The sequence below is a fragment of the Symphodus melops genome, assembly GCF_947650265.1.
Source record: "Symphodus melops genome assembly, chromosome: 19".
In the NCBI taxonomy this organism is placed as follows: domain Eukaryota; kingdom Metazoa; phylum Chordata; class Actinopteri; order Labriformes; family Labridae; genus Symphodus; species Symphodus melops.
Genome location: NC_136709.1, coordinates 8,779,426 through 8,791,801, shown reverse-complemented (window position 1 = coordinate 8,791,801; position 12,376 = coordinate 8,779,426). Strand labels below are relative to the sequence as shown.

The 12,376-nt window shown below is 43.4% G+C and overlaps 1 protein-coding gene across 4 annotated transcripts in view; it reads right to left on the bottom strand.

Moving 5' to 3' along the window:
- Nucleotides 1-12,376, bottom strand: part of tiam2a (TIAM Rac1 associated GEF 2a) — a 69,767-nt gene that overhangs the window by 19,833 nt on the left and 37,558 nt on the right. For all 4 annotated transcript variants that reach the window (XM_079369033.1, XM_079369034.1, XM_079369035.1 and 1 more), the window contains 6 exons: nt 7,621-7,797; nt 7,065-7,169; nt 6,894-6,972; nt 6,668-6,757; nt 6,362-6,580; nt 3,723-3,817 (listed from right to left, as the gene is read on the bottom strand). In XM_079369033.1, coding sequence (XP_079225159.1) covers nt 3,723-3,817; nt 6,362-6,580; nt 6,668-6,757; nt 6,894-6,972; nt 7,065-7,169; nt 7,621-7,797 — 765 coding nt within the window. The remainder of the gene's footprint in view (nt 1-3,722; nt 3,818-6,361; nt 6,581-6,667; nt 6,758-6,893; nt 6,973-7,064; nt 7,170-7,620; nt 7,798-12,376) is intronic.

The window sequence follows — 12,376 nt, the reverse complement described above, 5'->3', positions numbered from 1 at the left end:
CATTGTAGCCAGATCTGGGTCATGTTGGATCCAGGTCCCTGCCGGTCCCTCTCTGTAGTTAGTTAGTTCCTTTGAAAGTTTTTGATGTCCAGCTCTGTCTTCCCCAACTTGTTTACAGTAGTGTGAAATGACAAGAGCAGGCTAGCGTTAACTGAGCTGACAGCAATAAGCTCAGATTATTAGCCCGCTCACGGCCAGATGGTGGATGATGAGCTTAGTCATAGCACAAACACACACCTCCCTAAATTACCCCCCAAAACTCCCATTCCACAGACACACACACGCAAAAGCAGTCGGGTGAGTCGGCTCTTTAAAGTTTGGGATGGGGATGGTTGTAGCTCAAAGGAAGAAGGGATCGTGTTTGAAGACGGTGATAGAAGCTAATATCTGTAGGCATCTTCCATATCTTTTTGAAGTCTTGGGCCCCGTGATTAGAAATGAGAATGGAAACTGAATAATTCAGTTTTCTGTAATTCACACGGTTTAAATAAGCATTTAAACACCTCTCAGACTCCTCCAGTTCACCGAGACGAGAAAAAAAAAGAGGAAGATTTAGGTTAGGGGAAAGAGGAAGCGGTAAGAGAAACGTTACAATGTTACAGCCTACTAATGTAGGCCATATGGCTTCTTTTAATTCAGGGGAGAAGCCTAATAACATTGCTACTTAAAATCAAGTAATTCAAGCCAAATCTCTCTGTTCTGACAGCCAGACAGTGGCTGGCTCCAGTCATTGCTCTCTTCATAAGTCCACTTAAATGCTCTTAGTGAAATGTCTAGTCTGGACAAAAGGAAAGAGGCTTAATGGGTCTGTACGATGTTTAACCTTTGCTTTAATGCAATCCAAGACTGACTATTTTACAAAACAGTATAATATACATCTGCTATCTATAGAATACAAGCTTTTTTGTAGTTTTCACAAAATACAGTAGTGTATTAAACAGCCTGTATTAAATGTGTCTACTAGAATGCCATACCTCTACAGAACCCCCCCATAAAGAAAGAAAAAAGAATTAGCTGCAAAACTACGACGTGTTTGACTTTAAGAGATATTTCCTCTTTTTTTTATCTTCATGATTCAAACCATCACTATAGTAACATATTCAAACAGTCATACACTCAGTTGGTGTTATTGGGCATGGATGCTTGAGTTCCTAACAGTGGACTGGTTCCATGTTGTGGCACCAGATCATGCCAGATTACTTCCCACGTCCTTCCATCTGTCTATTGCCTTGAACACTCCGATTGTGTGCGTTCACATGTTTGTGTGAGAATGTGTTGATGACCTGCCTGCCAACAAATCCCCATCATACCTCTCCTCAGTGGCTGATCTAGAGGAGATTAAGTGAGGCCACAAGCCAACCAGAAGCTGCTACTCTGATATGGTTATAAATGTTGTTATGACAGAACTGCTTTCCTAAAGCAGTGCATGTCGAATCAATTGGATTTCACTCATGGGACTGATCCAAGACTAACTCTACAAATGATTGGCTTAGCTTATAATTGTACTGCAACATTGTGTTAAACCAATTTCTACTGTGCTCTAAAGTATCATTAGGTATCGGAGAAGCAGCAGAAACACAATCAGCATTTCAATGGTAAATAATACTGTTTACTGTGCCGAGCAAGCACCTAAACACCACCCCCCCCCCAAAATAATACTGTTTACTGTGCCGAGCAAGCACCTAAACACCCCCCCCCCCCCCCCCCCCCACACACACACACACACAGATCTCGAATAATAAGCGTAGATTGGAAAGCAACGGACCAATTAATCAAAGGTATTCAGTCTAGTGAGGCGGCCGATTACAGGCAGTGACAAGAAGCTTGAAATTAGTCCCTCCCATCCATCCATCTCTATTGACTATCGTCACGTCTGGTGCACGCATGAGTGCACCTAAATGCTGATACATGGCTGATTTTCTACCTGGTGACTCGATATTTCTGTCTTCCAACCCAAGAGAATAAACTGATGGCCCTGCAGTGATTAAATTCTGCTCTACGTGACCGCAAAAAATCTGATTTACCAGCTCCAATATCTCACCCTGTTTTTTTTAATCACTTTCACAGTGGCTGACTCTCCGTGATGGAGGCTGAGTGCTTTCCCCCCTTTTGTGCCTTCAAAATGTGCACATATGCAGTGATATAAACACACATTCATAAACCGTCCCTGGTTTACACACACAGACACACACACACACACACACACACACACACACCTTTCTTCCACTCATCCTCCTGGAAGAGACAATCGGTGGGGAGCTGAGCATGAGCAGCAGTGGTGCAGTGCAGATCCCAGCACAGTGGGACTGACTCACATCACCGGGCAAACAAAAGAGGGATGAATAGAGCCAGAAAAGAGAGCGTAGAAGAGGGCAAGTTGTCCTCTCTAATCCACCTCCTGGCTGACCAGGGGTCAAACACTGCACGGCATCTTCTGACACAGGCAATTAGAATAAAGCCAGAGCAGCCATGGCAATTAGTGTTGCTTTCTGGATATTTGGCCTGGATTTAGTATCAATGAATCATGAATGAAACTAGCTAAACATGACTGCCTAGTCCCCCTTTTTCATTTAGCCCATGTTACATCAGGAGCAGTTTGGTGCCAAACACGCACTCACTTTGCCGACAAAAACTGCAGACTCCAAAGTAAAAGGACAAAATATTAGCTGAGCGATGCAAGAGAAGGTGAAAATGCACACACGCATTCGCTCTCAGGCATCCAGCCATGTCCACATCATTAACACATGGCCTTTTTCGTGATGACCACACACTCGTGCTCCTAATAAACACGAGCACACACACACGCTCGCCCCTATTACATTACTACATCGCTGAGGCGTAGCTCCCAGAGGGATCTGCTCACGCTCAGTTTATTGACTTCAATAAAAGTTGGTTTACATATCAAAAAAAAACCTGACCGGATATGGAACAACAGAAAGGACAGAAATAGGCATGCAATCTGCCATGAATCCTCAGGGACGAGCATTAGGCGTATTTATAGACAAGCTTTTTATTTTACAAATGATTCGAGAGGAAATTAAGGGGTTTTATTGGTTGCAGGGTACTATTTGTGTTTTTGGACCAGAGCCAAAGCAAACAAGCACCAAGATCGTCACAGAAATACTTTCACAATCACAACACTGAAAACATATCGTGTACATTTCTCTGTTAGACGGAAGTTGAGGCTGACAGAAAGATTTTAGAAAACTATGTTTTTGATGTGAAAGATGTGCCCCCTGGACATGCATGTTGTCAAGCATGTGTGTGCGATTGTGTGTGTGTGTGTGTGTGTGTGTGTGTGTGTGTGTGTGTGTGTGTGTGTGTGTCTGTGTGTCTGTGTGTGTGTGTGTGTGTGTGTAGGATGCAGCCGGAGTGTGTGACACACCCACATCTTTCAGTCTGCATGACAGTAATAAGCTGTGTTTATACCCGTGGCTATGATGAAGTATCTTAATTATGGTAATGCAAAGGACTGGTGCCAGTCTGGTTTGTGACGGCCCCACAGCTGCCACTGTGAGTGGGCACAACACACACACACACACACACACACACAAAGTCACACACACACAGCATGTACACACTTTTATTCACACAAACAAACTGGGTAGAAAGAGAAATAGCTACTGTAGGAGGAAGAATACTGTAAGGAGCAATAGATATTCTTTCTTTAGAATACGTCACACACACACACACACACACGCGCACACAGAAGGCCTTCTTACCTTGCTGTGCTGAACAGGCCTGTGTGAGCAGTGCGAGTGAACATTCTCCAGTCCTACACACAGGGACGCATCATTTTCTGCTGCAGTGCACACATCTGGAGAGAGAGAGACAGGGGACAGTTGCAGCATCAGGTTGTATGTGGGAGTATTTACTGTTCTGTGTGTGTGATAATGTTTTAAAACCCTACCACCCTTCACTGTATCTCAGCTGTAGTGGGGGTTTTTTTTAGCTGAAGTACATTCTTCAACTGACCACACAACACAAACAATGCTGACCAGAGTCTAAAAGCACCATGGACGCCAGCCAGTGGCTCAGCACTTAAACATCTCTTCAGTCTAAAAATGGCTGAGCATTCAGTCATCCAGAAAAAAACTCAACAATGCTAATTAAAGACCTTGTTATGTCTTCAAACAAGATAGAACAAAGGTTAAAGTGGATTCTACCTTTATTTGTATTTTTTCATGTGAATTGTTCTGACACTCTTAAGATCATTCTAGTGTGTTTTGGAAAAGATTTTCCAAACTTGGACTACTTTATGTTCAATTCAAGGCCTAAAGTCTATTGATGATTGTAGGGAGGCAGTCTATTGTTAAAGCAGGAAAGAAAAAAAGCCTTTTGGAATCTCCTGCAGAGCTGAACTTCTCCCTCTGATCGTCATTGTCAACGAGATGTCAGGACTCTGGAGCAGAGTAACATTTATCTAGTCATTTGAATTTGATTCTCTTGTCTGATACGTTCACATCAAGCTGAATGTATCAGCTGACAGATATCTTCCTTCTAGGAACAATATCATGATAGTCAGTGAGTGAAAAATCCCCCTCTGTCGGCATTTACCTCCCTGCCTTCTTATCAGCCTGCATGGGATCATATGCCCTCTTGAGACCGAGAGGAAAACTGCAGGCTCTTTGATCACACCACTTACTGTAATGAGGCCTTCAAGTCATTAATTCCTTTGTGTTCAATTATGGCTGTAGTGGAGGAAACACTAATGAATTGCCATCATTAAAATGACACTCCACATTTTTCTCAAACTTTTTTTCCTCACTTCTTTTTTTGTTTGTTTGTTTTTTTGGGGTTTTTTTAATGCCGAAAACCAGGAAAAGTCCATTTACAGCACAACCTGTTTTGCACTTTTCAGGTAGAAAGTTGTAATTAAGAGTTCTGGCCGTCTGTTTATGTTTTTAACAAACAACTTGAAGTTGTACAAAGACGTTTGTAACATGAACCTGCAACATGATGCATTCAGCAACTTTTTCATCCTTTTTTTTTTTTCAATTTGAAAGACTTTATATTCTATAATGTAATACTATTAATCCTCCCCCCTTCACACAAACACAAACACTTTCATTAGCTGACTATGACTTTAGCTGCAAAGTTGTTCAAAATATCAAAACACGACTGCGTCTGATTTCGTGTATCAACACAAGCTACATTTCCTGGACCATGGTTTTAAATTGAGGCTCCAGTCTGATCTAATCTAACACCATATCAAATTCTTACACAGAGACCACCACTGTATCTAATTAAACTAGATTGCTTTGCAGATTGCAGATCTGTTGTGTAATGTATATGCATAATTAACGTATATGGCGTGTCAATATCACTCCTCCAGTGCTATCAGTTGTCATACTATTAGCAATTCTTACTTACACTTCATAGCACATAGCTGTGTTCATAGCTCTATACAAACAGTTTTTTTTTTCTTGCAACCTTTACTTTGTTGAACGAAAACAGTCATAGTATCGAAATAGAATCTAATCTCATATTTTCCTCTGCCCTTACCTTTAAAGTGAAGCCAGAACAGACAAATGCATCTCTACCAGCTGGGTATCAGCTGTGTTTGCCCGGCCACACGGACGACCTTACAGTTCCGTTCTGACATCTCTTGTCTGCATTGAGATTAAACCGAGATGACAGGATACTATACAATCGCAGCGATAATGAGCCCTCTGCGGTCAAACGCCCCTCGCGGCCCCCCTCTCTCCCTCTGAAAACACAGAGCTATGGGAAATCTTCTGAGGCTTCTTCGTCCGACTTTTGACAGTGAAGGGAGAGGATGAGTGTCTTCAGAGGAAGTAGAGATCTGAGCAAGATCTTAACTAGACAGGAAGTGCGGTGCCTGTTTGTGGGTTCGGTGTCAAAACTGCCTACTTTTTCAGCAAACGCTGCGCTGTGTATAACTGCCCATTCAGTGACTTTGACTTTTATAAGACCTGCTAAAAAAACACCTGCTAAAAAAAGAACAGACCTGAAAGGTTCCAATTACACAACTCATCACACACCAAAAACATGCATCATGAACTATTAGTCAACAGTGCGTTCACTCGGAGCTGTTGCAGAAGCAGGCTGTTCACAGTTGGAACAGCAAAGCTCGGTAACAAAACAGTTGAACTGGTGCCTTCATCTGTACTCTGAACTGAGAAAGTGCTACCTCAATGGGGTTGCCAAGCATTTCTCAGCATCTAAAGTGTTTCTCCCTCTTTGTGTTTCTCTTTGTCTCTCACCATCTGTCACACACAAGGGAGGCTAATTATCAACTTCACTTTGAATTTTATCGTCAAGTGCTTCTATTAAGTATAACTCTATGACATCCAAACCTTTCACTAGATCTACACACAGTTCATGTGACTCAACGTACCAGAGGAGGACTTGGCTCTCTGGTGCTTGCTGTAAACCTCCTGGTGGAGTTTGAGGTGAGGGGCCCTGTGGCTGGAGGTCAAGGTTGGTGGAAGAGGTCCGTCCCGCCTCAGGCTCAGGTGCAGAGTTTCTTCACTGAACAGCGTCTGGATCAGTGATAGGTCCAGACCAGACACACACCGACTGTTCAGTACCAAGATCTCATCGCCCGGGCGCAGACCTGGGAAAAACAAAAGCACGATTCAAAAAGGAAGTGGGGAAAAAGCCACATTTGTATTCCCTGCATCATGATGGAGTGAGTAAACACCTTCATTGAATGCCAGTCCATCATGGAGCACCTCACTGATAAAAATCCGGCTGTTTCTCTGGTTGTCTTTGTGTCCTGTTACTGCAAAACCTGTCAGGAGGAGAAGAAACAAAGTGAAAGACACACAAAGTGTATGAGATGAACAAGAAGGTTGTAAAGGATCTTTAAGTAGTGCACGCGAGATTTAAGAAGCTAGCACAAACCAATCCACGTTTGATGGACTCACCAAAGTCTCCACTGTCGCTCTGCTTGCTCATGTGGAGCGTAAACACATTAACTGGGACAACTTCCAGCTGATCGTTGACCTACAGGACGATACCAAACAAATCAACAAGCATTAAATAAGTGGCAAATAACTACGCTAACGGTGTGCTTTCCGCTGATTTCACCTACTCACCAAATCACGGACGAGCTCTCCAGGAGACGCGTATCGGACCTCCGCCTCACGCCCTGCCTGCGCGTGCAGCCGGAGGCAGTGCAGACTTGGGTCCAGCTGTTTCACCTGTTTACACAAGAGACCCTAAATGATCATCTGCCTGGATGCACAAAAACATCCAATATATATTTTATGCACTAACGCGTTGTTTCGACAGATGCTGTATGGCCAAGGCCTGAATTATTCATCTAGTTTACACTTAGTGATGAGACATTTGGAGTAAATTTAGAGGCTTCGCACAGGCGAGTGTGTGTTGCGTAATACGACAGAAGTCCTGATACAGATGCTAAAACAAAGTATTTATTAAATATTTAAAGACCACAACATAACTGCACATTTGGAAGAGATAAGGATATTCCTACTTCAACAAACAAGTTCATCCAAATCTAAAAAAACATGACTGTTTTGTACATTGCTGTACACTTATTGTTTTTTTTTATTTTTCTTTATCAACTGTCAGGATATACAACTGTTGTGTTGGCATCTCATCATTTCCTGCAACTGGCTGCTACCCGACCTTGCAAGCTGCAGAGAGAAGGTCAGCCGCTGTCTGGTCTCTTTTGACGGGAACTTGGAGCGTCAGGCCGTCTGGCATGTTGACACATGTCAGCACATCTGTGGCACCTACGATGCTGTCCCACACTCCACCCTCAGGGGGCGACATGGAGTAGATGCTGGTCAGAACGTCCAGCCTCTGCAGAAGAGGAGATGAAAAGGGAGGGTAAGACAAGATAAAAGGGTGGTGTTAGAGGCATTAGATGGAGCAGAGAGTGGGAAAAAAAGGGGGAAGTAGTCGGTAACCAAAGACGGGGAGGTTACAGGAGGCAGAGAGAGAGAGAAAGAGAGTGCTGTAGACTTTGAATAGCAGCACACAAATCAATACAGTTCCATTAGTCTTAATTCTTGGCTGTGGATCAAGCAACGGATCAAAGATGTCATACAATTAGCCTTTCAGAAATTCATTGGGCAACATGGACGGCAGTTGCTCCCCATAATAGTCATTATAATGACCGTGTACACAAGACGATTGGCAATGGGTTCGACCAGCAGTCCTAGACGACATCCAGATGATATCTGCGCCATTCCTAAGGACTCCTTTCATTCAAAAAGCCACTGAAGTTATTTTGACTTAAGTGATGAATAAGGAACAGTTTATTTTCCAATCCTTCAAACTTTCAGATCAGCCGCTTGAATGTAATTATTTGTTGGTGGTATTAACAGTGAGGTTAGAGCTGGGTATTACGGCCGGGGAGTTAGCCCACGGCACTGCCTCAGAGGCCGTCATTTGGGGGTTTTGGTTGCGACTCTGTGTCTCTGGAGGGAAAAGTGCCACTGCTGTGTTTAGGGGCTGTGGGAGAAGCCGCAGTGCAGCCTTAAACCACAATTATCACGTCTCTCCATCTTGAGGAAAGGCTCAAACACTGAAACTCAGTGATTCAGCACTTCTTAAGAAGTCGATGTGACTTCTTGGTTAAACTAAGACACAAGACCAAAAGGAATAATTGCATCAGATAATCGTTCTAGATATAAAAGGGATGCTTAAAAGCATTATGGGATCATAAAAATGGAGATTGGTGTGTTAGTGTTGAGCCTCTCTGTGTGGTATGCATGTGTGTGTGTGTGTGTGTGAGAGCTTTTTCCTTGTTTTAGAAGCTGGCTGCCTTCTGTTGATGCATCATCTCATGAGGAAAAAAAAAGACCTTTTTTCCTGCCAGACTAGAAGCCTAAAGGAACCAGCTACCGCCTCTGATTCAGAGGCACACACATGCTCATAAGCAACATTCTTTAAGTATTCACAAAAAAAAAAAAAAAAAAAATTGCCAAATTTTCCACGGGAATCCCGTCTTCACGAATCACTGAAAATTAAGGACACCAATGTTCTTACTCAAATCTTCCCCTCACCTGTAGGGGTGGAGGAACACAAGTTGCCTGTCCAACGACGCACCTCTGCTAACATGTGAGGTCATGCTTATAAATACAGTAAGAAAAAAAACAAGCTGTCATGGCAACTGTTTGCGTAACAGTCCTGTTTGTTTGGCGTGACTGGAAAACTAAGATTTGTTCGCCTGCGCTGACCTGACCAGCGGCTGACTAACACTAGACACTCATTCATGGTCAGGGAGGGCCGTAACAGGCCGGCGGTTGCCTGGTCAACGTTCCACGAAGGGCTGCCAAGAGTATGGTCGAGGTGCACGCCGGACTTCAACGTGCGCTCTCTGTGTGTTCACAGCGTCAACACTATTTATGTGTGCCTGCATTCATACAAACGGTTCAAACTTCACTCTTTCCCCTCACGTGTGGAAATGATATCCAAGCAAGCTGTCCTCCACCCAGGAGCTTCTAAAAGGGGAACGTGGAGTAACGGACAGTTTGGTTGTGGCTGTGAAAATAGACCCTTTCTGTTCTGCTCTGTTCCACCCATATTGGTGAGCACTACCGCCTGCTCCTCAGAACTGACTTCACAGTTAAAACAGAAGTGCTCATGGGTAGTGGAGTGTGGTGAGACGTGGCGACGTGAGAGAGTGTATTGCAGACAAGAGTGGTACAATTTGACATGTATGTCGCATAGTCGTGCACTTTAAGAAAAGAGAAACATGAACACAGAATGAGCCAAACCTGCTTGAATTCACTGGCATTTGTCCACATTTTGAAAATGTAAAGTGCTCAAAAATGACCGTGAGCATTTAGGAAGCCCTTTTCACATTAGGATTACTCACCGCTGATACGAAGCTCGGCAGTCACTCCGACACCTCACTATTGGTGTCTCAGTGGAAACGACAGAACTCCATGGTGGAAGCATGAGAGCACTCTTCCCCTCTACTGGGTCTGACATTTATGTCGACGCTGTTTTGCCTCGGTTGTTCCTATTACTACCTCTGACGCCAGCTGAGCCCCTGAACAACTTCACGCCACTATTCCGCCTATGTATCATTTACAGCGCCGGCGAGGTGCAACCGTCTTTTCTCAAACAAGCGATATAAAAAGAGGCAACAGTTGGAGTAACAGAATGCTGGAGCTAAAATAGTCACACACACATTCAGTCACTCCACTGGAAGAGTGGTTGGATGGTGGCCCAAAAGAGCAAATCCCTTATAGATATGTCTGTCCCTGAATCATGCAGCAGTCACAACCTACAGTCTGACCACACGCCAACTTCAGTGACGATGTGTATGCACATACAAGCATACACATCACTCGACTTACTGCAAAGGATTAGAGGAAGTTGACTGTTAGAGTAATTTGATGGATTTAAGACCCAAGTATGACAACAGTCATCAAGACAAAGCTGAAGAACTGTATGTGCAGACAAAAATCAATAGAGCTGTTCAGTCCTCTTTCCTTCCCACCCTGAAGACTCCTAATCCCCACTAAATCAAATGCATTTCAGTGACAAGTGGTTTTCCGCGTCCAAGTCCAGAGGACGCCAAAACCCTAAGCCACATTTTAAGAAACATTAAAGTGTCACGCCAATGAAGTCTATTATTGTTTCCTAAACCACTTCCTGTTAGAAGCCCGTTTGAAGGGTCTCAATAGAGCAGTGTTAACACTTGCCCCATTGACCAAAGAGTCATCCTATGAATCACTGCATCCTGTGGAACAGCCATCCTTCATAATGTCCACCCTGCTCTGTTTAAATGTGTCCATTATGCCACTCTGTCAGTGTTAAGTTTCATCTGCTGGTCTTAGAAAGCGTCGACACGTTTCATATGAAGAAGAAAAAGATGTTTATAAAACTACTGCCTTGTGAATATCTGCTAAGAACATTGTCTTGATTCTGTACACTTTGACGACATGCGCGGCTTCAGGCAGCTCCATTTAAAGTTAGGACACTTCAGAGCCTTGTCCACAGGTGGGCACCTTACAAAATCATTCTCTTTTGAAAAGAACACTGGTAGTTCATTTTTGGGAATTTAACATTCATATATCTATTGTTGATGACAAAACGTTGGTTCAACATGAAGCCAAGCATGTGGTTCGTATAATTTAGCATAGGCCTGGGAGGTAGAGACTGTCAAAAGGTAGGTTCTGCATATGAACTCCAGAGTGAAAACCAGGAGTGCGTGATGTCAGGATGGGTTATGTTCTTAACCATGTGACATTTGGCAGAGTGACTGCCTTTGGACCCTTCATTCAAAAAATAATATTTGCATGTTAACTGATTGTCTTTTACAAGTTCAAACAGGTATTTTTTTCCTCATTTCAGTCTTAACAGTAAACAGCTGCTCATTGTAGTCTCAAATTTAACTCAAAAATATAATTCTTGCTGAGGCGTAGGATTAGGTCAGTTGGTAGAGCAGGCACCCCATCTACAGAGACTACACCTAGTTACACAGGATTGCAGATTTGGCTCCCATAGCACTTTGCATTTCGGGTTCAACTACTGAGCCTGAGGCTGCTTGGTGCGTGATGTCTTATCCTCCATATTCTGTCCAAAAATTCCTATAAGTAATGATAATATTTGTCTCATACACACAACGAGTTCAAGGCAAGTCCTTATGCCTCTGAAACATCACTTCAGCCTACAATGTGAAACACAACGAAGAGGACGGGTGGGCGAATTCGTTCCTCCCCGATCCTTTATCTGAGGTAATAACAGAGAAGAAATGGGGGGAGACAGTGGCAGTGTGTAACATTAGAGATGACAGGCTGAATTAGAGCCCTGTGTGTGTGTGTGTGTGCATGTCTGAATGTTTGTGTATGTGAAGCTCCTTCTCCCTGCTCACATGCCGGGGCTCTCTTGCTTCTGCCACGCCGTAATGCAAATGTGAAATAACACCACTATTACACCAATTCCACGCCGTTACAGATATACGTAAGTACAAAGGTTGGAATGGCAGCGGAGCTTCATTACGCTGTGGTTGCGGATCTGTAAAGGGCTATCTTCATCAGGCAGTTCATTTCTAGGATCTGGGAGCCATGCATTTTTAAGTTATACAAAGATTTTGATAATGTTGCCTCATAAAAAAAACATCACCATTAACTTCAATGAGAATATTGTCATATGACTAACATGGTATAATGGCCAAACTAAAAGACCAGGTCTGGCCTTGTTGCATGGTTCTGGAGGGCAGAGTCCTTAACAGAGAGTAAATCTACTGTCCAGCTCAAAATGAAAAGAAAACAAGGAACAGAGAGATGTATCCAGTAAGGTTCTGAGCTGTTACAGAAAAATTGATATCCATGTAGGAATCTGAAAAAGCTGCATTGTCTGTGTCTCTTGGCTCAGTTTGTCTGGCAACAGACAGAATTCACACACTTTAATCGTTCAGCAC